A 27,465-nucleotide genomic window follows, 5' to 3' on the forward strand; every position below is an offset into this window, starting at 1 on the left:
CCGCTCCCCAGTCCTCTCCTCTGGCCCCGGGCCCCCTGCACATCTGACGGCTGAGTGCTGAAGACACACTCCTATGTCAACGCTCGCTTCAGACAGAGCAGTGCCATTCACAGTGAGGTCAAAGAGGACACGCTCCACTTTACTGCAGTCTTTGTCGATTGATAGGACACTGTTTCGGATATTTCCCTCAACACTGCAATGTCTTTATTATGATGAATGAAGCACTGCAATATAAAGATGCTTTGTATGCTTCCAAAACCGACACCGACACTGGGGGCTTGAGTATGTGTCCATATCGCCACTAGGCCCCCATTGAAAAGCATTGGGAGTTTAGACACCTGAAAAACAACTTTGACGTCTGGTTTCAATTTTTTCAACACTAGACTAGGCTGGATATTCCTCCTGTGATAACGCTGGGTTAGTCACAATTCAAGAAACCAGAAAATCTCGTACTTAATGAGGGTCGGACTGTTAGCATTGGAGCAGCGCGAGCTACACGTCATGCAAGGGCCGAGTCTACATTGAAGATCCCGCCCGTATGTCCTTTTTAGGAACATGCTTCGCCAGAGCTGGGGAGGAGTCTGTAAATCCGCCGTGACTTCCCCCTCGAACGTGGTCATTATGGTAAACGGCGAGGAGTGAGCAGGAGACGTCCATTATTTTTTACAGTCCATGGGCCCTTCGAGATCGGGTGAGGAGCTCAGTTACCTGGGAGGAGCTCGGAGTAGAGTCGTTGCTCCTTCAGGTTGAAAGGAGCAGCTGAGGTGGCTCGAGCGTCTGTTTCAGAACCTCGTGGAAGACCCAGGACACACTGGAGGGTCTGTGTCTCTGAGCTTGGGGCTCGGAGTCCCCCCAGAGCAGCTGGAGGAGGTGTGCGTGGATCGGGAAGTCTGGGCATCTCTGCTGAGACTTCTGCCTCCGCGACCCGGCCCCGGTTAAAGCGGAAGAAAATGGATGGATGGATCACTTACATTTAGTCGGTGAAAGTTGTGTTTTTAAGGCGAGACACTGCAGGTGAATAGGGGAAAAAATGTATATTTACAGATATCAATTTGAAACTGTTGCTGTCGATCACTGGCATAAATGTGAGAAGAAAATACATGGCAAGTTTTCTGTCATTTTATCTTTTCATATAAGAACAAGGTGTTTTATGCCTAAAAATGCCCCAAATTTCCCATCTTTTTGGCGACAAAATCTGAATAACGGATAGAGCTAAATTCAAATGTATGGTTTCATTTTATTGATAAATGAGTTGCCAAGACTTTTTCAGAGGGGATTTAGGATTTCTTGTTTAGTTTTAAAATAAGCTGTTTTTTAGTGGAAAAATGTGTAAAAAATTAATTTTCGTCTTATTTTTTGACATTCAAAACTCAATAAATGGGGCTTAGGGATTAAATAATAAAAAATCCCTCTGAAAAAATCTTCCAAATATTGTTCAGTCCAAGGCTGGAAAATGTGAAGTCTTTAGGTCCGACTGACGTGGACATAGTGTCGCCACAATGACAGAAAAATGTGTTTTGAGAAAAAGGCCCTTGAAATTGTGTTCTCCCATATAAGTCTATGGGGGAACATTGAATCAGCGCAATATTTAAACATGTTATTGTGAAGATTAGGCATATTTTCTGTTTCCGGGTGAAAGCTTGTATGTTCAGAGACCAATTTGGCCCAAAACCTGAAAAAATTGAGTTTTGCCTGTAGTGTCTCTCCTTAAAGCAGTGAGAGCCAAAACTGGCATCGGCCCAGCACCGGATATTTGACGCCGTTACTCAATATCGTATTATATCCAGCATCGGCTCCGATATCTGATACCAGTATTGATCGGATCAGTGCATCCTGTACTGCAACACACTATGAATTAAAACAAAACACTGCAATACACACAATAACTACAATAAAGCAGGAAAAGTCCATTTGCCTTTTGATGGAGTTTCTGCAGAAGTGCCAAGACAAAAACTAAAGGAAGAAGCGACTAAAAGACGATATATGAAGGCAAGCTAACGTTGCTAATGTTCTGCTAATAGCAACTAATGCTATTGGCGGGTAAAATCATGGAAATCATATGCGTTTAGCTATCTGAGCCTGTTCCTACAAATATAGTTGGCCGTCCAAACCCGGACCCAATTTAAATGAAATGTGGGCAATAAATTCCTTAATCTGTTTCATTTGGGGCAGATTTTGTGGAGATAATCGTGTAATCCGAGCGCAGTGAACTCTTCCTCTTTCCCAGGACAACAGGCGGACTTCTGGAGGAGGTCTCTGAGCTGGCTTACATCAGTATTAGTGATGGGAGGCGTAAATATTTACTCACAAACGCATTCCCTCAATACATTACGGGGCAGAGAGGCCAGGGACACGGCGTTACAGAGGTTCCAGATCGAGGCCTGTGTGGAACTGTGGGAAACGACATTCTTATTCACAAACCGTGTGGCGGAGTGAAGGAATGGCTTTTATCAAATCTGTTGTCAACCTGAATCTACAGCCAGAAGGGAGCATCTATAGCTCTGCATTACAACACATGGGTCCAAGGCCGTGGGAACCCAGGGTGCTGAGGGCGCTGCAGCACCCCCTGGTGGATAGTTTGTGAACTGCAGGCAATATCAACCCCTTAACTCCCACCTGAACCGAGCACATTTTCTCCAGCTTTACCCCCAGTCCAAAAGCTTCTGGAAAAAAGGTGTGAAAATAGCAACAAAACTGAGACGAAAACAATGATGAAAATGTGAAAAAAGTGATAAGAATTTGACAAAAAATGCGAATAATTTGACGAAAAAGTGGCAAAAAATGTACAAAAAATGACAAAAAAGTGAGAAAAATTTGACGAAAAATTGAGGAAAAAATTGACGAAAAAGTGACAAAAAATTTACAAAAAAATGACAAAAAATTGACAGAAAAGTGAGAAAAATTTGACAAAGAATGTGAAAAAATTGACAAAAAATGGAGGAAAAAATGGCCGAAAAAGTGACAAAAATTTGACAAAAAAGTGACAAAAAAGTGAGAAAAATTTGACAAAAAATGTGGAAAAAATTGACAAAAAATGGAGGAAAAAATGGACCAAAAAGTGACAAAAAATTTACAAAAAAATGACAAAAATTTCACAAAAAAGTGAGAAAAATTTGACAAAAAATTTGACAAAAAATCAGAAAAATTTGACAAAAAAGTGAGAAAAATGGACGAAAAAGTGACAAAAAAGTCACGAAAATTTGACGAAAATGTGACGACTGCCCAACAAAAAAAGTGATGAAAAAAAATCTGATGTGAGGAAAAAGATCCATTTAGTTTTGTAGGTCTTTCAAATGAGGCGTCACACTGGCCTACAGGATTTGGGTAAAGCTGAACTGGAGAAAATGCTCTCGGTTCAGGCGGGAGTTAAGAGGTTAATAAACAGGATTTATGCACAGAAAAAGTATTTTTGGGGGTAAATTTTGTCCCTCAGCGCCCCCTAACTAAAACATCTTCCCACGGCTCTGCATGGGTCGGACCATTTACAATTTTCTGAGCCGCTCTGGCCACAGCCTGATCACAGATGAAAGGCGGGACATAGACCGGATGCTTTTCTTTGGTCACACCAACTGTCTTGAGAGCAGTTCTCACAACATTTGAAATGTTGGTTTTGGACTGAACTGATAGATTTCAAACCTGAATACCACAACAAACCACACTCTCTAAAGTGGCCTGAGAGAATACAAGCACGATTTTAGCGCTGGCCCCCTAGAGGCGTGAAATACAAATGCACCGCTGTTTGGACCTGCCACATGAGGGTGCCAATAGAGATGCACCGAAAATGCAGATATTTTGTTTCCAATACTGACACGGATACTGGGGGTTTGAGTATCTGCCGATATCCGATATTAACCGATACCAAGTGAGTGAAAAAGTGAATGTTCCTCTTTTTTCCATTTTAAGATCAATAAAGTCTTATCTTTTCTTGTCATGATGTTACAGATCAATTGTATTAATAAACAAATGAAAAAAAAAAAAAAAAAAAATTCACTGGCACTTTCTACACTAAACATCATTGGGTGTATGACCTCCCCCTACATGTTCCTCCATGTCCTAGATTGAGCCCAGACCTGTTCACCACAACTGCCTCTAAAATCCTGCACTGTCACTCAGAAAGTTTTTACTTCGGGTCTGAAGTGCCGTCATGCACGAGCTTAATATAGAAGGTGCAGTTACACGTATGACCTGAGGCGGCAGTAGTGAGCGTAAAATGGCCTTCAACAGCAAATGCAAACAAATTGACTTTGCGTGATCCCGTCATAGTTTCTGATCCTGCCTTGATTAGTTGCCGCTAGAATTAGCATGCTACCGCTAGCTTTAGCATCCTATTGCTAGCGCGGCATTTTACGTGGCTATCAAAAATATATTTGCAGTTGTAGTTAAAACTAGCGATTGATTTCTCCTGGTTCTTTGCTTCATAATGACATACAGCATGTCCATGTTCACTGCGATCTAGTCGGTGAAAGCTGTGTTTTCAAAGTGGTGAGAGCCAAAAAAAACTCTCAGTATGTATTTTTTCCAGGATCAGCTCCGATGTCCAATACCAGTATTTGATAGGTGCCTAGCTGCTATCAATATAAATACTATTTTTTATTGTATTATATTATTGTATTATTATATATATTTACTGTATATGATGCTACCTGCTCGATGGATGACTTGTCAATAGAAACCGGACTGTCGCCAATTTGTTTTGAGTCAAATATGATCTATGTCTTTTTTTGTGTTCGTCAACATGTTGATCTTATCGAGATGACACTTTCCTGGTTATTTTTCTAGGATGGTGGAATCATCTGGAAATTTCACAATACAATTCTGGGAAGACCGGCTGACACATCTGTTAATTTTTGAAGTAAACAGGATTGGAGAGCTCAGGCAGCCGTGTTGTGACACTGTTTACTGTTACGCACTGGCTTCTGTTTGTTAAAAGGAAATAAGACAATTTTATCATGAAAGAGTTGACTTTCAATTAAAATATTTTCTTGAGCAATAAGTAAGGTTGCGCCATTGCGATTGACTGCGGAAATCAGGGAAGCGAATGCAGAAATTGCATAAACTCTTCAAATTTGCATAAACTGGTAAAATGCATAAAATGTCATGTTGCATAAACTGTATAAACTGCATAAAGTGGTAAAATGCATGAATGGGATAATTCGCATAAATTGTGTAAATTGCATAAACGCTTTAAAATGCATAAATCCTAAATGACATAAACTCTTAAGTTGCATAAACTGGTTAAATCCCATAAAGTGTTTTTTGCATAAATTATTAATATTGCATAAACTTTTATATTCCATAAACTGGTCAAACTGTTGAAATGGCCTCAGTGCTTGATTGGCAGAAGCTGCACAAATGGCTGAAAGGCCTGGAGTCTCCCCATTGGCTGGATTCCCCCATACACACCAATGCAAAAATTTCAAACTCTCGTATAAAAAAACTGGAAAACTGCAGAAGGCCAATTTTTTCTCAAAACCCACAAGTTGCAGAAGCTGAACATGCACAAAGTGCAGAAATTGCAGAAAATGCAGAAAAAAGTGCAGAAAAGCATGGATTTGCGGCAGCCCCATTATAAGTCAATGGGAAAAATCTCCGACATTTTGGCCGATTGCGGAAAAAACGTAAGTTGCAGAAGTCCCAAAAGTAATAGCACCCTTCTCCTCAACATGCGGAACATTTTGATGCATAACTTGCATAAATTGCACAAAGCATGAAGGTGCTGAAAGCTCTAGAAAATCGGGAAAAAGATGGAAGAGGAATAATAATAAAGAACATGAAAACCAATAATTGACTGCGGAAGAATTCCACAGTCAATCAATAAAAAAGCCTGTTTTTAAAAAACAGATGAGTCTTAAGTTGCTTTTTCAAAATCTCCACAGAATCAAGGGAATGCAAGGACAGAGGAAGTTCATTCCAGAGACGCGGCTTTAAAGGACCTGCCTCCTCAGGTTTTTAAAGGACCTGCCTCCTCAGGTTTTTAAAGGACCTGCCTCAGGTTTTTAAAGGACCTGCCTCCTCGGGTTTTTAAAGGACCTGCCTCCTCAGGTTTTTAAAGGACCTGCCTCCTCAGGTTTTTAAAGGACCTGCCTCCTCAGGTTTTTAAAGGACCTGCCTCCTCAGGTTTTTAAAGGACCTGCCTCCTCGGGTTTTTAAAGGACCTGCCTCCTCGGGTTTTTAAAGGACCTGCCTCCTCGGGTTTTTAAAGGACCTGCCTCCTCGGGTTTTTAAAGGACCCCCCTCCTCGGGTTTTTAAGGACCTGCCTCCTCGGGTTTTTAAAGGACCTGCCTCCTCAGGTTTTTAAAGGACCTGCCTCCTCAGGTTTTTAAAGGACCTGCCTCCTCGGGTTTTTAAGGACCTGCCTCCTCGGGTTTTTAAAGGACCTGCCTCCTCGGGTTTTTAAAGGACCTGCCTCCTCGGGTTTTTAAAGGACCTGCCTCCTCGGGTTTTGTAAAAGGTCAGAGGAACCATGGGCAGGTTTTGATCTGAAGACCGCAGACTCCGAGCTGAAGTGTGGGGCTAAGACAATTCCAAAACAATTGCAAAACACTAAAATTGTTAAAGACACATTCACAAACAAGATTCATTAACAACAACATACAACTGGCACAGATACAACAATAACAGCAGCAGTAGTAGTAGTAGAACTAGTAGTAAAGTGTTGTATAAATTGTCCGCGCACTTCCACATTTTACACAGCGCACCTTTAATATTTGACCAGAGGATGATGAGCCGACCTTTGCCTCGGAGCCGTCTCGTGAGTGCGGAGGCGCGAGTGAGCAGGATACACTCGTTTAACAACACAGGCAGAACTCCTTCTATATCCTCACACTCTCTTTGATTTAGCTCTCGCTGCGATGGAGATGACCCAGACGCCGACCACCAGTCCTCCGTCCACCCCGGTCAGCCCCGGCCTCCCGCTGAGCGCCATGGGTGAGAAAGAAAGAAACTTTTTTTTAAGTTAATTGACAGAATTTTGAAAAAGGTTATTAGACTATGGATAGGGTCAGGTTTATGTGTGAATGTTTGATTGATTGGATTTTATTTAGAGTTATCTTCTTATAAATGACATTACATTGCACCTTGTTAGTCAGGGGGCGCTGAGGGACAAAATTTACCCCCAAAATACTTTTTCTGTGTATAAATCCTATTAATTAACCTCTTAACTCCCGCCTGAACCGAGAGCATTTTCTCCAGTTCAGCTTTACCCAAATCATTTGGCCTCATTTGAAAGACCTACAAAACTAAATTGATCTTTTTCCTCACATCAGATTTTTTTTCATCACTTTTCTTGTTGGGCAGTCGTCTCATTTTTGTCAAATTTTCGTGACTTTTTCATCAAATTATTCGCATTTTTTTGTCAAATTCTTATCACTTTTTCGTCATTTTTTTGTCAATTTTTTGTCAAATCTTTCTCACTTTTTTGTCAAATTTTTGTCCATTTTTGTCATTTTTTGTACATTTTTTGTCACTTTTTCGTCAAATTATTCGATTTTTTTTGGCTCAAATTCTTGTCACTTTTTCGTCCATTTTTTTTTTTGATTTTTCGTCAAATTTTTGTCCATTTTTGTCATTTTGTGTAAATTTTTTGTCACTTTTTCGTCAATGTTTTCCACTTTTTTCACATTTTCATCCTTGTTTTCGTCTCAGTTTTGTTGCTATTTTCACACCTTTTTTCCAGAAGCTTTTGGACTGGGGGTAAAGCTGGAGAAAATGTGCTCGGTTCAGGTGGGAGTTAAGGGGTTAATATTGCCTGCAGTTCACAAACTATCCACCAGGGGGGTGCTGCAGCGCCCTCAGCACCCTGGGTTCCCACGGCTTTGACCTTGTTGGTATTTTGGTATCTGTAAGTGCGATGTCTTAGATTCCAGGTGAACTTTTTGTATCATACATAAGATGAGACAAAAGCCACTATAGGGCTTGTGGGGGCAACAGTAAGGGGGAAAAGAACTACTCTTTCACCAATTACTCCACCATTACTTTAGCGAATGCTGATTCATTTATTTATTTTTTACTAAATTAACATACAGAAACAAAAAGGAGAAGCGGCGATCCTAACATATGCTAGAGTTAGCGAGTAGGCTAGTCCGGGGCAACCTTTCAGAGTCCTTTAGCCAGCCTGTGCTTTTCCTATTGACTTGTTGCACAGTATGGCTATGCTAGCTCCTCTGACCTGAAGTTGTGAGCGCCAGTACTTCCTGTCTGTATTCTTTTCCTATAGAAATTAGCTCGAAGCTGCGGGAATAATAATCATATTTTCTAAAGATTATGTTGTGGGCGGTGAGTTCCTGGTAGATGATCATTTGCTGTGTGTTCAAATCTTGATGTAACGAGATCAGAGGAGACACCTGTGATCATAAAGGATTGATAGTTTGTCTTGAAGCTAAAGGCTAACATGCTATCAAAAATGGAATAAAAATACATAAATTAAAGTAGGATAAGATGGTTTGTATGCAGATTATATTATATTTGAGGCATTATTTCAAATTTTATAATAAAATAAAAATATAAATGAAATGAATGTTAGCCTTTAGCTTCAAGACAAACTCACTCATCCTCATAAACATAGACGTCTCCTCTACGGAAATATTTCCACAGCACAGCAACTCAATACGATGATTTAAACGAGTCTAAGCTAATCTTAATGGAAATTAATACGGACAGGAAGTACTAGCGCCCACAGCTTCAGCTCAGAGGAACTAGCGTAGCCACATTGTGCAGCAAGCCAATTGCCGTTAGCATTAGCCATTGACCATTGCAAATTCTGAATGATCCAGATTTTAGGTCAAAGCCTTGTTAGAAATCATTACTGAAAGTGCAATCCTTTTGAGATTTGACTCTAGGTTGAAATTACCGTATAGCAGTGTCCTTTGAGCTAAATGCTAACTCAAATTCAAAGTTAAAGGAATAGGCCACCGTTTTTACATACTGAGATATGTTCTTACCTTAGCTTTGACGAGTTCTTTAGGACCAGTCTGATCTTCTGTACCAAACTACACTTGTTTCACCTTGTATGTACTAGGCATGAGTTATAAGTTATGTGTTATTACATTGTATTTAATTTAGGTGTATCAATGTATCAGTGTAAAGTAAAGTTGTTCCAGGTTTTATTGCCGTTGTCGGTGCAGTGGTGCAACATGAAGCATCACTAGTGTAAAATCCACTGCTTTTACAGTCAGTCGACGACATGGAGCTGGAGCAGAGCAGACGACAGCGCATCTATGCACTGTCACTTATTAAATGTAGTATCATTACAGTAGTCGTAGTATTTCCTCACATCTGCCTGATTGTTGACGCTTGTGCTTGAGTCAGCTGATTTTAACGCAGCGCTGTAAAGCCTTCTGTTAACAGTTAACCCTAACAGGCCGTCATTATGTGCTCAGATTGTGCTTGCCTGGCTGTGCAGGTCATGTGCCGCTCATGCGTCACAGCAGGAAGCTCCTGGGTTCAAACCTCGGAAAGGGCCCTCTCTTTGGAGGTTCCCCTACTTCTTAAAACATGTACAATAGGCCAGGCTGAATTATGTGTGTGAGTGAATGGTGGTGGTCCGTTGGTGCAGATGTGAGCAGTCGTGCTTCTGTCAGTCTGCCCTGGGGAAACTGTGGCTACACACAGAGTGACAGTTACTACCACTGTGTGGGGAGTGAAGTACAAATCCTCTACACTGTGTGGGGAGTGAAGTACAAATCCTCTGCACTGTGTCAAGTGCTTTGGGCGACTTGTCTCATGTGAAAGGCATTATACAAATAAGCTTCCATTCCAAAAACCACCAGGGGGCCCGAGGCTGTATTGAAGGAGCAAATGTTGTTGTCCATATTCTTAGTCCACATTATCATTAGGTCCGAGCTCCACCAAGGTATGGTATGGTATGGTACACTACAAAAAGTAAATATCAAGCATTGGCTTAAATGACTTGAATTGAGGAAATGTATCTTGTTTTGAGCGGTTTTCACTCATTTAGACACTTTTCCTGATCGGACCAAGTTTACTTTGCTTGTTTGAGGACATTTCAGACCAGTTCTAGGGTAAATCTCGCTTGAAATAAGAAAGTAAAATTGCCAATGAGATAAGAGCAATTGTCTTACCCCATTGGCAAAGAGAATGACCTGAAATAAGGACGAAATGTATCGAAACGAGTCAGAAACATCTCAGAACAAGTGAAATAATCTAGGACAAATGCCCAAGAACTTCTTAACTAGGCAAAACAACTACAATTTTGATTATTATGCTCATGTGACAGGATCATGGAGTTCAGGTGCAAATGGGACGCCTCTGTGGTAAAGGGACCCCCGTATGTATCTAAAGTTGGACATGTTAAATTTTAAAGTTTTTTTTACATGATTTTTGAAAGTCAGAGTTGGGTCCAGGGTTACGCCTCAGTAGGTGAATTCATTAACACTTTTTATTTCATTGCCATCAATAAAAATAGTTGGATCATTTATACGTTTACCTCTATTTGTAAAATACATTGCGACTGTTTTGTCACTATTTAAGGCGAGACACTGCAGGTGAATAGGGGAAAAATGTATATTTACAGATATCAATTTGAAACTGTTGCTGTGGATCACTGACATACATGTGAGAAAAAAATACATTGCAAGTTTTCTGTCATTTTATCTTTTCATATAAGAACAAGGTGTTTTATGCCTAAAAATGCCCCTCTTTTCGGCGACGAAATCTGAATAATGGATAGAGCTACATTCAAATTTATGGTTTCATTTTATTGATAAATGAGTTACCAGGACTTTCTCGGTGCGGATTTAGGATTTCTTGTTTAGTTTTAAAATAAGCTGTTTTTTAGTGGAAAAATGTGTAAAAATGTAATTTTCGCCTTATTTTTTGACATTCAAAACTCAATAAATGGGGCTTAAGGGATTAAATAATAAAAAATCCCTCTGAAAAAATCTTCCAAATATTGTTCAGTCCAAGGCTGGAAAATGTGAAGTCTTTTGGTCCGACTGACGTGGACATAGTGTCGCCACAATGACAGAAAAATGTGTTTTGAGAAAAAGGCCCTTGAAATTGCATTCTCCCATATAAGTCTATGGGGGAACATTGAATCAGCGCAATATTTAAACATGTTATTGTGAAGATTAGGCATATTTTCTGTTTCCGGGTGAAAGCTTATATGTTCAGAGACCAATTTGGCCCAAAACCTGAAAACTGAAAAAATTGAGTTAGTAGTGTCTCCCCTTAAAGTCAGACAGTTTTGACTCAGCCAGTCGGATACTTTTTGCATTTGATCAGGCTGGCGAAGGGGCTCTTATGTGCACGTACATGCAGTAATGTCAAAATGAGTATTGTATTTACACAGAGCCCATAAAAGTCAAAGGGCGACTGAGAGTCTTGGCTTGCTGACGGGCACAGAGTCATTTCTAAAGCCGTAGCATTCCAAAGTGAAACGTGCTTCAGGAAGTGCCTCTAACAGAGCGAAGCAGCAGACAGACAGAGAGTGCCCGGTGCTCAGTGTTTAGAAGGATTGAGTAACCGTTACAGACTTTTTAAATGGATCGACATCATGAGCGTTGCAGAGAGCAGCTGCAGACCGTAAACAAAGGTTTAGAACAGACACGACGGAGCTCGCCAAACTGAAGGGTTCACTCTGGAATCCTGGAAATGAGAGGGAGCAGTGGAGTCAGAGGGCTGGGGTAAAAAGTGATGTCACGTCGCACTTTTCTCCCTCTTCTAGATCAGTGTTAGAGAAATAAAACAACTGGTGTCCAAGGGGAAAGACGCAAAACAGAAAAGAGGCTGGATGTCTCATTATTTACCATCAGTGCGGGACCTGGAGACACGAACTCAAGACATGGTGCCAGTTTGACTATTAAAGTCTGCCAATACTGTAGGCTTCCACATGAAGAGGGATAAATAACCTCTGTTGTACGTCATACTGATATATGGGCCAAAACATACCACCATCTTTTTAAAGCCTCTGGTGCAGCTCTTGTGAGATTAGATGGAAACATGTAATTTACTCTATATGCTCAGAAATATGCTCACACACTGCAAAAAGTGCCCTACTAAAAACGAGGGGAAAAAATCTTAAAATAGAACATTTTGTCTTGTTTTAAGGAAAAAATTCTGCCAGTGGGGTCAGCATTTTTTTCTTGCTAAGAATTCTTATTTCTAGAATATTTTTCTCATCATAAAACAAGAAAGAAACACTAAATTTAAGTGAATAAATAGTTAGAGTTAAGCAAAATGTCCTCAGAAAATGGAATAATTTAAGGAAAACATTATTATTTAGTGAAAAATTGTGGGATATTTTACATAAATGTTGATTTAATGCTTGATTTAAGTAAAATGTTCTAAATTACACACATTTTTGAGCAAAATGTTCTCAAAAATGGAAATATTTTTGGAAAATATTGCCCGGTGACCCGTCTCCATGATGTGGAGCCAGGCTGATGGTCAGAATCACCTGCTGGAGGATTCACCTATTGTACATGTTTTTAGTGGCAGACATGGGGAGAACATGCTCCACACAGAAAGGCCCCGTCCTGGTGGGAATCGAACCCAGGACCTTCGAGCTGTGAAGCTGAGGCTCTAACCACTGTGCCACCGAGCCGCCCACTTTAAAGAATGGAATGTATCTGTGAGAATCAGTTCTTAAATTAAGAGTTGTTGTGATCTTATTTTTTCTTAAAATAAGAAAAACTACTCTTCTGTCTAAAGAAGATTCAAAAAGTTTTTCTTTCTTGTTACAAGAAAAAATAGCAGGTTTATAGCAAATATATCTGAACAAGAAATGGCTAGATTTTATTTCCTAAAATAACATTTTTTTTCTCAAGAAAACTTTGCTCGGCAAAACATTATTACTTTTTAGGGAAAAAATAAGAACTTAAGTAAGACATTTTTTACTTGCTTAGAATCCACTTTTTGCAGTGCACCAACAACATTTTTTAAAGAAAAGGTATAGGGACAGGTATATTTCTAAAAGTGTGTTAAAGGAGCAGGCCACCGTTTTTCCACACTGAGATATGTTCTTACCTGAGCTTAGACAAGATGAAACGTACCTGTGTGATCTTTGTGCGTGCCCTCAGTCACGCAAAAAGACCAAAGATGTTGTTAGCATTTGGCCTCTCCCAATGTATTCCTATAGCTCCAAACGGGGGTGAAGTTAGAAGCGACCAAGCTCTTCCACGAGCACAAAGACCAGACAGGTACGTATCAACTCGTCTAAGCTCAGGTGAGTGTGGAAAAACGGTGGCCTGTTCCTTTAAGAACAAGAAAAAAGTATTTAAAAAAGTAATATAATAAAAGAATGTTTAGAAGCCAGATTGTTCATGAGTCCACGTTCTAGAGTCGACCTATGTATGTGGGGTAACAAAGCCTCTCATGACCAACTGTAGGCTTGGCTATGGGTGACGTCTCTTTTATTTCTCCCAATAGTCCTTGGCCCTGGCTACCGTTTCCATGGAGACGGAGTCAGGTACAAAGCCAAACTGATCGGCATTGACCATGTGACCAGCGCTGAGGGCGAGAAGATGTGCTGGGACTCCATGATGAAACTCAAGGTACAGGCCGGGGCAGCATCACACTGTGTCTGCATAAACATGGCATTTCGGGAGCTGAGTGTGTTTCATAAAAATGTGCTCAGACGGTGGAGCTGTTTGACCATTTGTTAGCGTCACATTAAGGTTCGCCTTCAGCTCGAACTGTAAACACAGAAGTCTCCTCCGCTACTGTATTTACAAAGTTTTTTAATGTTTTTTTGCAGTGATTATCCAAGCGCTGTGACTAAAACAAATAATGCCGCCTCTGGACATGATCCCAGAGCACAGCACAGCCCCGGCCACACAGACGTTTATTTCCTAGTAAAAGTTGTTTGGACATGTTGTGAGTCAGTCTCACTGCATCCCCATGAGAACTGGAGACACATTAGTTGGCTACTTTCTCCTACAGTGACTTTGAATTCAATTTCCAGACTGTACAATACAGCACTGCAGTATACAGTACCTCTCTGGAGTCTATTGCATATTTTCTATTTTTCAAATGCTCAGTGAAACAGTTAAACATGGCCAGATCTGGCATTAGTGTTTATGTATTCATTCATTTTGAACAGGGCTTTGAGGCGGCGTTCCGCAAACAGGGCCGGCACAAGCAGCGGGTGTGGCTGAAGATCTGCTCCGATGGGGTCCGACTCCTGGATGAGAAATCGGGGGTAAGGCACACTATACAAGTGCTGCAAACAATAGCATGTTGTTTTGTTCCCCTCATCAACCCAAAGTATGAACACAGGCTGAACCCCCCAGGGACCCCCGGACCAAACCTAGCCTAAGGTGGAGATGGCATTGATAGATTGGTCCAATATAGAAGACAATTTTCCCTGTGAGGGAAAAAAAAGTACAGCTATGTCTACAGAGTTTGGCTTGAAATGACAATATGGACACCAGTCCATAAGGGTACGGACAGGTGTCTCTGTGGTGAATCGAAATACATGCATTGTTTTCTTAACACCCCTCCTTGAACCGCCACCTTAACGTGGTGGAGGGGTTTGAGCACCCGCATGATCCTGGGAGCTCTGTTGTCGGGGGCTTGGTGCCCCTGGTAGGGTCTCCCAGGGCAAACAGGTCCTATAGGTGACGGGTCAGACAAAGAGCGGTTCAGAAGCCCCTTATGAGAGACCAGCGGGCCCGGTTAATCGTGGGGCCGTCCTCCCGTGGACCCACCACCTGCAGGAGGAGCCATAGGGGCTGGTGCAATGTGATTTGGGCAACTCCAACAGCTGCCCCCACGACCCGGCAACGGACAAGTGGAAGAAGATGGATGGATGGATGGATGGTTTTCTTAATATAAATTATTGGATGATTGTCTTACAGCCATCCAAATCACGGTGTCAACAACATATATCTGTATGTGGAGAAATAGTTGGGGACCCAGAACGCTGCCTTGTGGAACACCATTGAGCAGCCCAGTGGTGATTCTGCCACAAGCTTTTTCCATAATACTGTATATCTTCACCTGATCTTTTAAGCACTCACTTATGCTGTAAATACTTAGCATCCGAACAAGTGTGATTGACCTAAAGACGCACTCAGAGGGCCAGATCCTGAGCTTGCACACAGAGGGGCGCAGGCTCTGGATCTGGACACAGAGGGGCGCAGGCTCTGGATCTGGACACAGAGGGGTGCAGGCTCTTGTGGTAGGCTATGCGCTTTGCGCCTTCGCCACTTGTATGGGCGTCTCAAGAGGAGGTGACTGCTCTGGTGGGAGCACCACTGACATTCATTTCCTAGTCTACATAGCGCTGCCTTGTGGTCTTCCTTAAGCATGATAGGCTCTCTCAGGTCAAACTAAAAAGTTTATTTACCCCATCGTGAGCTAAACAATGTTCATGTCTCGAGAGAGAAAGATACAGCGTCCGCTGTGGTGCGGATCGTCCCGCTTGGCGTGAATCCAAAACAAAACAACATGTTCACCCCCCACAGCCCCTCTGCCGACTGTGGAGTCGATCTGGTTGGAGGATAAAGCGTGTCTCCACCCAGTGTTTCCTCCTTAAATGTGCAAAGTCTGAAGTGGCAAGATCACAAAACACGCTGTTCTCAACAAGAGTTTTTGAGAAACTGCACTTTGGTTGAGAGCTTATTTTTTTTATTCCACTACGTTTGAAACTCTGTACATCTATGAACAGTAGGTGGCGCTGTGCAGATGTACAGTCATAAAAAAAGTTTTAAGAGAAGTGAATTTGACCAAAATGTTCAAGTTTTTGAAGCAGCAAAGTTATTTTTCAAACAATTCTTTCATCAGATTTGTACTTTCCACTTTAAATACTTAATTATTGGGCCCTCATACAAGCCCTTTTTTGGGCCCCACCACGAGATTTTGATAAGACTTTAAGCATCCCTGTTATGACAACCCGACTGGAAGCAGTGCCAGACTGTCTTATAGTCAGGCTTCTCCTCGCTCCCTCTGCTGGATGCAACGGCTTTCTAAAGCACAGTAAACTACAGAGTACAGATGATGGCTAAAGAACTATCAGAATGCCTAAAATTCATGTCCCCAAATGCTACTGCGTATGGCAGATGTGAGCGCATCAGTGGTGACAGACGAGCCCAGAGTTACTGCTGCTCTGGGACTGAGAATGTCTGGTTTGGACCAGCGCCCCCAACATTTGAACTGTGGACCTCAGACTGGACTCACAGGGAATATTTAGCAAAAAAGACTTAGAGAAGTATAAATAAATATAGATCATTTCTGTGTGAAAGACGTCAGCAGATTGATCCCTGCTGACATCGGCCTGATAAAGACTCTGAAAACTATGAATTCCTCATCATGACGGGATATTTTGAACCACATTTTTACAAAGTATGCACAGTGGCAAGAAAAAGTAAGTGCACCGTTTGGAATTCCTGCCTAAATTGGTCACATCAAAACCCTATCCCCACTGTGGAGTCTGGTGCAGGGACTTTAAAGGGATGTTTGTGACGGCTCTCAGGGATCCGAGAAATTTCCATCAGAGCTGAGATTGTCAAATATCATCATCCCAGTCGACAATATTTGAAAATCTATACTGAAGGGATCAAAGGTGTGTTTTTTAGGAGTCAAATATTACAATTTCGTCCTTTTTTGGTCACTTTATAGACCAGGTTTGGTTTCTGATTTACGTGGATCTAGAGCTGGAGGTGCTTTGAAGATCAAGTATTGTTTTTCATGAAGTCAAGGCCGTGGGAACCCAGGGTGCTGAGGGCGCTGCAGCACTCCCTGGTGGATAGTTTGTGAACTGCAGGCGATTTTAACCACTTAACTCCCGCCTGAACCGAGCACTTTTTCTCCAGCTTTACCCCCAGTCCAAAAGCTTCTGGAAAAAAGGTGTGAAAATAGCAACAAAACTGAGGCGAAAACAAGGATGAAAATGTGAAAAAAGTGAGAAAGCATTGATGGAAAAAGTGAGAAAAATGTGACAAAAAAGTGCGAAAAATTTGACCAAAAAATTAGAAGAAATGGACGAAAAAGTGACAAAAATTTGACCAAAAATTGAGACGAATTTGACAAAAAAATGTGAATAGTTTGACGAAAAAGTGACGAAATTTTTTACAAAAAATGACATAAATGGACAAAAAATTGACAAAAAAGTGCGAAAAATTTGACCAAAAAATTAGAAGAAATGGACGAAAAAGTGACAAAAATTGGACAAAAAAGTGAGAAAAATTTGACCAAAAATTGAGAAGAAATGGACAAAAAAGTGATAGGAATTTGACAAAAAAATGTGAATAGTTTGACGAAAAAGTGCCAAAATTTTTTACTAAAAATTGACAAAAATGGGCAAAAATTTAACAAAAAAATGTGAAAAATTAGATGAAAAATGGAGAAAAAATTGACAAAAAAGTGATAAGAATTCGACAAAATTTTTTGAATAATTTGATGAAAAAGTGACAAAAAAGTTAGGAAAATTGGACAAAAATGAGACGACTGCCCAACAAAGAAAGTGATGAAAAAAAAATCTGATGTGAGGAAAAAGATCCATTCAGTTTTGTAGGTCTTTCAAATGAGGCGTTACACTGGCCTACAGGATTTGGGTAAAGCTGAACTGGAGAAAATGCTCTCGGTTCAGGCGGGAGTTAAGAGGTTAAAAAATACGATTTATGCACAGAAAAAGTATTTTGGGGGGTAAATTTTGTCCCTCAGCGCCCCCTAACTAAAACATCTTCCCACGGCTCTGCATGAAGTGGTCCTTGATGTGAAACCTTGTGAAAACTGCTGCTCTTGGTCAATCACTGCTTTCGTTAGAACCCCATCTAGTGGCACAAAGATGGAACGACATGATCATATCCCACCAGCACCCTTTGGATTATTTCAGATAAAGCTCGATCAGTTCAAACCATTGAATTGTGGTTTTGTTTTTTTTGCAGGCTGAAATGTACGTCCACGAGAAGAGTGACATCAGCGCAGTGACCAGGGACGGATCGGACGCCAGAGCTTTGGCCTACGTCTACCAGCACACGGACAACTACTACCTGTTCTACCTGCGCATGGCCAACCTGGTACAAACACACTCACACACTCACACACGCTACACTAGTGATGGGCTGGAGGTTTCTACAGTGGGTCATATAAGAATGGATATGGAGCGACTGGTGGTTCACACATAATTCAACCTGGATGGACTCAAATTTATTGTCATCTGTATTAGTTTTGGCGATCAGACCCCGGCGGTAGACATTGATGTATGAAAGTCACTGGTGGTGGTGTGGAAGACCCGTGAAGATGCAGCAGGTAGAAGCTGTGGACAGACGAGGCGGAGATGAGGCGGAGGCGGGCCGCAGCACAGCTAGGAAGCCAACGAACCATGATTGCTGGGACTTAAAGGAATAGGTCACCGGTTTTGCATACTGAGATATGTTCTTACCTTAGCTTTGACGAGTTCTTTAGGACCTGTCTGATCTTCCCCCGTGCCTTCAGTCAAGTAAACACAGCGCAGACGGCGTTAGCATTTAGCCTCTCCCTCTCTCCTCTATAGCTCCAAAACAGGTCAAGATAGAAGCTCTTCCACGTTTTCCCTATTTAAATATGGTTACTTGAAGTGTTCCACTACAAAGTATAATTACAAAACTTGATATTCCGCACAAGTCTGTGTCTGATGTATAAGATCCTCCATGACACCGCTGCTCCTCCACTAAAAGAGTTCATCTCTCTGGGCTCTGAAACAACAGCTCGAGCCACTAGATCTACAGTGCGAGGCGAATGCAGGATCCCGAAACCAAAGACAGCACTTGGAAACTCTGCTTTTTCTTGTGTGGCCGCTCGTCAGTGGAATAAGTTGCCCACAGAGCTGATAACAAGCACAAACTCTTACACGTTCTCACGCCTGGCAAAGAAATGTCTCTTGTCAAATCAAAGTTGCACCCACATGTGACCGGATGTGGAAATTAGCACTTGAGCTATAACCTGGTACAATGCATCTCTCCCTTTGAGGTTAATGTTTATTGTGCACTGTCCCTGTTATTTCTAAATAAATAAACTAAACTAAACTTCAGATTTATTTACGTTGAGTACATGCTACTGGCTAGCTCTTAGAAACGGGCACAGATGACGGAAAATGAAATGAAGTCGGGCTCTTTGTTTCAGGCCGAACCCGTGGTGAATGACATCAGAGAAGTTTGCCAAGCGACAGACCAGGAGCCAGCGCAGGAGACGCCCCAGGAGCCACCTCCACAAGTCAGTGCTCGGCTTTTCAAATCTCATATGAAGGTAGAAACGCAACCGGCAGTGGGTTCAGGAAGTATTAGTGAACCTTATTACAGCTATTGAGAGCAACGGTATGGGTTGTTTGCAGAGGTTCTTCTGTATTTCCTCTATTTTGAATATACTGTCCACCGCCCTACATGATGTCAATATAGTTTGATGATGACCCTCGGTTCGTCTTTCAGAGCAGTGCCTTGTTTGTCCTGGAAGAAACCGCCTCTCCGCCCTCTGAGGTCAGACGTCCACCACCGACCTTTGAACTAACTCCAAATCCAAATGTTTTAATGTCACACCTGTGTTGGTCTTAGGAGGCGCCTCTGGAGAACGTCTTCAGCCCTCGCCCGGACACAGGCAGTGAGTCTGAACAGGTACGACTGCAGAAGGTTCTGGCCAGAGGAGTGAAGAGTGCGGCCACAGGAGGGTCCTGGGGGGGCACCTGTTAAAGGTCTAGCAGCAGAATTTTTGAACAATTAGCAGTTTGTTCAGAGCAGACTGATTCAGACAGGTAAAGACAGAGTTAAAAGACCTGGTGAAGATGCTGAACCTGGTAAGAGTTTGTCATTATCCAGAGTGAAACACGTCCTGTACTGACATGGGCTGAGAGGGAGCTCTGCAGGAAGAAGCTCTGACTCAAAAAGAAACATAAAAAAGCCAGATTGGAGTTGGCAAATAAAAAAAGGATAAAGACTTTAATTTTTGGAGACATATTCTGTGGTCTGATGCGCAAAAGAACAAAGAATTTTGGCCATAATGACCATCGTCCCCTTTGGAGGAAAAAGCCTGAGAACACCATCCCAACTGTGAAATACGGGGGGGTAGCATCATGCTGTGGGGTTGTTTTGCTGCAGGAGGGACTGGTGCAGTTCACAAAATGAAATGAAATCATGAAGAAAGAACTCTATGCGGAAATATTGGAGGAACATCTCAAGACGTCAGCCAGGAAGTTAAAGGATCTGTATCATGCTATTTTAGCCATCCCAAAGTAAAGTATAGGCATTTATATGATATGTTGTACCTCGACCGCTATGGAGGACTATTTTTTGTGAGAAATATAAGTATTTTCTGGGGGTATTTTGCAAACGCGGAAGACAAGACACTTCGATTCAATTAACACCTTTAAAGCTTGGGCACAGATGGGTCTTCTAAATGAACAATGACCCAAAGCAAACGGCCAACACTGGTTACAAAGTGACTTCAGGAAAACAGAGTCAATGTTTTGAAGTGGTCATCGCAAAGTCCTGACCTCTGTCCAGTTGAAAGTGTATGTGCACCAAGGTGGTCTACAAATGTGACTCAGCTACACCAGTTCTGTTTGGAGGAATGGACCAAAACTCTTTTATAACTATTGTGAAATTCAAAACGTTTGACGCAAGTTATACAGTTTAAAGGCAAAGCTACCAAACATTAATGAAATCTCTCATTCTTCTGGAATTTGACAAATAGAAATCATTTTTTAAATTCTAATTGACCTAAAAAATATAAAAGTTATTCTGGTTTCATGTCAGACAGTGAGAAAAAAAATGCAAATGTGTCTTTTTATGAAGTGTGTGTAAACATATGGTTGCGAATTCTAGAAATATTCCTATGGTGATAAAAGCAGTTTTGAGCGTGTCTCCAAAGACGTTGCCTGGTCAGGTTTCTGAGGCCGGATTTGACAGAGGAGCCAAAAGAACCAAGTCTGAGAAATATTACGATACATACCCCAAACTGCCAAACCCGCCTCTGCAGTCTGTTCTTCTCTGCAGGCGCCGCCCTCGTCTGAGCTGATGCAGGTGTTCGCTATCCCCATGACGGACCCCATCGAACCCAGCGTCCGCCCCTCGGCCGCCGCGGCCCCTGAACCAGGTCGGTAGCAGGGACGGACTGGCCATGTGTCCATTCTGGGAGAGCACAGAAGGGCCACTGGCTCTGGGGCCTCTGGTTCGGCCTCTCAATTTTCTCCTTAACCTCCAATCTTACGCCTTAACCGAGCTTTGCCCAAATCTAAAAGCTCAAAAGAAAACAAAAACAAAAACGAGGATGAACACGGGACAGAAATGTGCCGTAAAAGCAACAAAAAATGTGACAAAAACGTGGCACAAACATGACAAAAACCAACAACAAAAAAGAGACAGAAACACAGCAACAAAGCAACAAAAAAGCCACAAAAAAGTGATAAAACACAATGACAAAGCCACAAAAGTAATGAAAGAACAACAAAATCATGACAAACAGTTGCAATCACTCTTGTAGGTCTTGGCGGTCAGTTGTAATGCTTTGCATAAACAGTAGAGGGCGGCATTGCAATCCTGAGCAATTGGTCTGCCAAATATAAAATAGTATAAAAATAAAATAAAACTAAGCAAAGAAGCAGGAGTTAAGTGTTTATAAAAAAAAATAAGAAAAAAAAGGAAATATTCAATCTTAACCCTCAACTTAAATCTAAAAGCTTCTTTACTGGAGCTTAGGGCAGTGTAACCCTTGTGTGGTCATTTTGCCCCGCTGTTACGTTCCGGGCATTTGGATGGAGTCACAGAACACATTTTTTGATTAGATACATGATTTTCAAATATTTTTCTTTTTGTAATTGTAATAATAATTTTCCATATATTATGTTTTTACATATTTGAGTTTCAGAATATGATATGACTCTTACCTGCAGCAGAAGTCTGAAGTTCTGTCTAAAGCAGAAGCTCCGTGACTTCCTTCTTCACTTCTCAGTCTGTGACTGAAGAGCAATGAGGCCTCAGCCTTTTTACTGGAAACAAAGAGCTCACTGTGTTTAGCCTCATGTTACTGTCACTCATGTCTGACCTAAAGTCTCACTCTGAAGAAAGTCAACTCACATTTACACTGAGAAGGTTGGAAGGGCGCCCCCTTGTGTCACCTTGCATCCAATTGCCTGGAACGCGAAGGCCACACAAGGGGTAACCTTTTATTTATTTATTTATTTATTTTACAGTTAAAAAAATGTGGAGCAATGTCATAATGGTCAAATATAAACAGCATTTATATTAAATTCAGGTGCGCAACATTTAACTCATAAACACCGCCTTAACCGAGTGCCAAGTGTTTTTTGTGGCTTTTTCAACACTTTTTAGTCAAGGTTTTTTGTCATGTTTTGTTTTATTGTGTTAATGTTGCTTTTCCGGCACGTTTTTGATGCGTTTTTGACTAATTTCTGCAGTGTTTTTGTTGCTTTTTCATCGCTTCTGTGTCACGTTTTTGTTTTGTTTTCGTAATTTTTTTGTTTACGTTATTTTTCTGTTGTATTTCCATTGCTTTTTGATGTTTTTCTGTTTTATGTCTCGTTTTGTGTCCAGTCCTGGAGCCGCCCAAACCCGCCCTGTCCAACAACCAGATCCTGTCCATGTTCGTCCCGCAGCCGGGGGGCGCTCTGTACCCGCCCTCCCCGTGGGTGCAGCAGCAGCAGGGGATGGTGGGCAACCAGTGGGCGGGCGCGATGGGAGCGCCCGCTGCGGCCGCGCCCTGGCCCTCTCTGCCCGGCATCGTCCCGGCGTGGCCTTCTGCGGCCCCCCCCGCTGGACCCGTGATGAACAACGCACCGGCCCCGGACGACGGCAACGACCCGCGGAGCCTGAACGCAGCACCGCCGGTCTCAAGCGCTCAACCCAACCTGCTGGACTTTTAGAGTACAGTGCAATAGTCAGTGTGGTGTTTAAAGAGGACTCAGAGATCTGCTTTGAAACACACCCCCATATTAGAACCTAACATGAATTCTATGGAATGGACTCTTTTTTTTATCACCAAGGTGCAGAGGGGAACTGCCTTGAATTGAAACCACAAGTTAAAGGGGAGGTATTATGCAAAATTGACTTTTTCAAGCTTTACATCATGTTATTATGTCACTCCCTCATTAAAAACATGCCTGAAGTGTTGCCTTGGCACATTCACGTATTTTTGAGTAATCTGTAAAAACTCTGATGGCGGCCATTTTAGGGATAGGTTTGCCTGAGTCCTCCTAGGAACGCCCCCACCTCCTGGAGACGCCTCCGAGCTTTCGTCACCAGCCGAGTAACCAACCACTGCTCCTCAGCAGAACCCCCTCCCCACTGATGCCACAGACAGCGTGTGGAGGGGGCGTGTCTAAAGGCTCAGAGGTTCTTAAAGAGACAGAGGCCTATTTCAAGACATTCACTACAGCCATTTTGAGAGAGCAGTTTTATACAAGGCAGTTATTCTAATTTACTGCATTTACAGACCAACAGAAGGTTTGGTCATCATTGTAGAGTGTTATAGACTGGTGCTATGTGATTGAAAAAAGCAGAATACCCCCTCTTTAACACTTTGAGGTAATGGCATTGTAACAAATCAATGGTGCCCCAATAAAGGTTTTTTGAATGCAGATCTACTCCAAATGGCTCCAGTGCATAGACACAGAAACAACAGATGTCTTATCCTCGCTCCTCCCCGTCTACGTAAATAACAGAGATTCAACAGATAGATAGATAGATAGATAGATAGATAAGATAGATAGATAGATAGATAGATAGATAGATAGATAGATAGATAGATAGATAGATAGATAGATAGATAGATAGATAGATAGATAGATAGATAGATAGATAGATAGATAGATAGATAGAGTGTAGTTAAAAATATAATACCAGCCCTGCGTTGTCACATGGGTCATAGCAGTTTTTAGAAAAAAAAGAAACTCTTTGGAGCCAGGCTTAAAGCAGTGTTTGGGAGGTGCAAAGTCTCCATTGGAATCCGCTTTTTAAAAGTGTGTTTTTGGAGTCGCTCTGGCCACCAGGGGGTGGTGTTTCAGGAACATCAGCTCCCAGCGAAGAGGAACAAAGAGAACCTCTTTCCTCACCCATTGGTCCAGTCATGGTTCATGGTCCACATTGTGAATAAGTTTTGCACACTTCTAGGTTTTTATCTTAAATAAAAAATAAAAAATATAGGAAATACAGAAGGGTGCGCATTAGCAGTAGATGAAGAAATAACCAAAGTGAACCAGCTCAGTTCTTTAGAGGAATCTGACCATGTCCAGCACAGATTCTGGGCATTTTTACTTATTTAAATAACATACAAGCACGTTTATTGAATATTACACCTATAAAAAAATGTGCAATATCAAACAAAACTATTGCTGATTTACTTACTAAATCATTGTGCCCAAAAATAAGGCGAGACACTGCAGGTGAATAGGGAAAAAATGTATATTTACAGATATCAATTTGAAACTTTTGCTGTAGATCACTGGCAGAAATGTGATAAAAAAAAAAATACATTGCAAGTTTTCTGTCATTTTATCTTTTCATATAAGAACAAGGTGTTTTATGCCTAAAAATGACCCAAATTTCGCATCTTTTCGGCGAAGAAATCTGAATAATGGATAGAGCTACATTCAAATTCATGGTTTCATTTTATTGATAAATGAGTTGGCAAGACTTTTTCAGAGGGGATTTTGGATTTCTTGTTTAGTTTTAAAATAAGCTGTTTTTCAGTGGAAAAATTTGTAAAAAATGTAATTCTCGCCTTATTTTTTGACATTCAAAACTCAAAAAATGGGGCTTAGGGATTAAATAATAAAAAATCCCTCTGAAAAAATCTTCCAAATATTGTTCAGTCCAAGGCTGGAAAACTTGAAGTCTTTAGGTCCGACTGACGTGGACATAGTGTCGCCACAATGACAGAAATGTGTGTTTTGAGAAAAAGGCCCTTGAAATTGCATTCTCCCATATAAGTCTATGGGAGAACATTGAATCAGCGCAATATTTAAACATGTTATTGTGAAGATTAGGCATATTTTCTGTTTCCGGGTGAAAGCTTGTATGTTCAGAGACCAATTTGGCCCAAAACCTGAAACTGAAAAAAAAAAAATAGTTTTGCCTGTAGTGTCTCCCTTTAAACTGGTTCATCTACATCATATCTGCAAACCTTGGACCAATATTTCCAGTTATTAAGATCAAATTTTGAACACAGGGGGATGGGAGGGCGTCCGCTCCCCAATGATACGTTCCACTTCCAAGAGCGGGCTTTTCCTGCGGCTGAGCTTTTGCTGACATATTACTAAACACGTCTGCAGTCATAGTGAAAACACAGCTCGGTGCAGAAGTGAAACTCGAAGTTGGCCATAAAGATGAGTGCCGTTTCTCACCGCACGCGTTTTCTGAAGTGAGTTGAAGAGCAAAGGCGCTCTGCACAAAGGCCACTTCACCTCACGTCCTGTTCAGCATATGAGATTGTGATTTTGTGTACACACTGCACTGACTCCTGAACTCAAAAAATGGAACACAAGTGCATTTTTCCACCTGTAGTGAGTAAGGAAGTGAGTAAGGAACACAGGCTGGTTTTGAGGAGGATTAAAGGCTTTCATTTTTGTTTTTGCAAAAGAACAAATCAGCAAAACCAAAGGAAAAGACGAAACTACTCTGTCCACAGGGATGTTTGTGTCTGCTTTAAGGCCTGTGTTGTTTATTCTCTTCTGCGCTCCAATGGAAATGCGACTTCTGTCAGGAGCGGGGCATCAGCCTCTGGTCTCCATGGAAATGGCGTTCCCAGAGGCGCATTATGCAAATTTTACGTGGAAACAAAAGTTGATATTCGTGCGTATTTGACCTTTCAGCGGCGTGTGGGTGAGCAACTCGGCACCTTTACATTCCATCCCGGTTTTTTCAAGTGTTTTTGGTTGGCTTTCTGGATAGAATGTATGCATGAACATGGAGACGGTTCAATCAGCGCTGAAAACCTCCCAGAAACCCAGGAAAGTAAAGGGTGCTATGCTAACCACTCACCGAAAGGTCAAATAAGCACTGATGTGAACTGTATTACCGTAAATGCTCTAATATAGGCCGGGGCCTTTATTTACTCAAGGGCATCTAAGACCAGGCCTTTATTGGAACCAGGCCACAATTTGAGACAGGCCTTTATTTCTATTTGAGCAAAACGGACGACCAGGAAAATGAAGAAAAACGAGATTTGTGTCCATTTGCACCTAAAATATTAGGTTCATTTATTAATGAACATTTATTAATTAACATTTCAAACCCTCTCAAGTTTCAAGTTTCAAGTTTAATGGTTTTGTATAGCCCAATATCACAACAGAAGTCGCCTCAAAGGGCTGCAACAAACATCAAGGCAATAAAACACAGCAATAAATATGACAATTAAAAGTTCAGGTGAATCCAGGCAAATATAATGTCCAAAGGTAGCGATGAGCGGCGTGGGCGTCCCCCGTCCTTAGACTCTCCAGTACGGCAAGGAAAAACTCAAAAACCCGGCAGGACAAAAGAGAAACCTTGGGGAGAACCACAGAAGGAGAGATCCACTCCCATGGACGGACAGGCTATAGAGACCCAGGGCCGAAGGATCCCTCAGCAGACGGGCCAATATCACAGACTGTCCAGTCCTCGGATTCCAGAATGCAGGTTCCTCCATTCGATCTAGACAGGCACTCCCGAGGGGGAGTGGGACAGGAGACACCATGTGAATAGTGATGAACAGACTACAGATAAATTAAGTATTGTATCATGATAAAACAAAGTCTGCAGTAAGAAGAAGAGGATAGCGCTCAGTGGACCGTACTTCCCACAGCAGTGTTTCTCCTGAGGCAGCTTTACTTCAGGCTGTGGGTTAGTGCTTTACCTAACTGACCTGATTATAAGCTAATTCGAAGAGGTACGTTTTGAGCCTAGTCTTAAATATAGGGACTGTGTCTGCTTCTTTAACGTGGGCTGGGAGTTTATTCCATAAAACCGGAGCTTGGAGCTAAAGGCTCTGCCTCCTACAGTAATTTTGGAGACTCGAGGAATCACTAGTTGCCCTGAGTTTTGAGAGCGGAGAGCTCTGGTTGGCTGATATGGAATGACAGCGTCTTGGAGATAAAGCGGAGCTAAACCCTTTATGGATTTAAATGTGAGGAGCAGGATTTTAAATTTTATTCTAAACTCAACAGGAAGCCAATGGAGAGACTTTAGCACAGGTGTAATGTGTTCTCTTCTCTTTGTCCGGGTTAACAATCTAGCAGCTGCGTTTTGAACTAATTGAAGACTTTTCTCTCTCCCAGCGGCTGGAACATTGATGCCTTTTATTTTGTCGGGACAACAGGAAGTGTTTCGTTGCTGTTAGCGGAGCTTTGACATCAATGTCACTGCAGGTTTCTGTTTCGTTTTTACCGCGGACCGGATTATTTGTTGTTTTCTTGTGTAAAAGGCGAGTTTAGACGAAGCGTTTGTGTTTGTGATCGATCATGAGACTGACCCGAGAGAAGACGAGACGCTCGCGCTGATGGGAGGAGTTATTTTGAGGCGTGGGACTGACCTGCACACGGAGCA

General features: G+C 41.8%; 1 protein-coding gene across 1 annotated transcript; it reads left to right on the forward strand.

Annotated features, from left to right (window-relative positions):
* Window positions 1-6,852: 6,852 nt before the first annotated feature.
* Window positions 6,853-22,811, forward strand: LOC306981235 (uncharacterized protein; the record flags this gene model as incomplete). The annotated part of the gene is made up of 9 exons (XM_079580796.1): window positions 6,853-6,928; window positions 13,388-13,512; window positions 14,061-14,159; window positions 17,848-17,979; window positions 19,064-19,153; window positions 19,366-19,413; window positions 19,489-19,548; window positions 20,926-21,025; window positions 22,483-22,811. The coding sequence occupies 9 exons, from the start codon at window positions 6,853-6,855 to the stop codon at window positions 22,809-22,811; spliced, it is 1,059 nt and encodes a 352-aa protein (XP_079436922.1).
* Between the last annotated feature and the right edge of the window lie 4,654 nt (window positions 22,812-27,465).

This window comes from Gobius niger, assembly GCF_951799975.1.
Source record: "Gobius niger genome assembly, chromosome: 22".
In the NCBI taxonomy this organism is placed as follows: domain Eukaryota; kingdom Metazoa; phylum Chordata; class Actinopteri; order Gobiiformes; family Gobiidae; genus Gobius; species Gobius niger.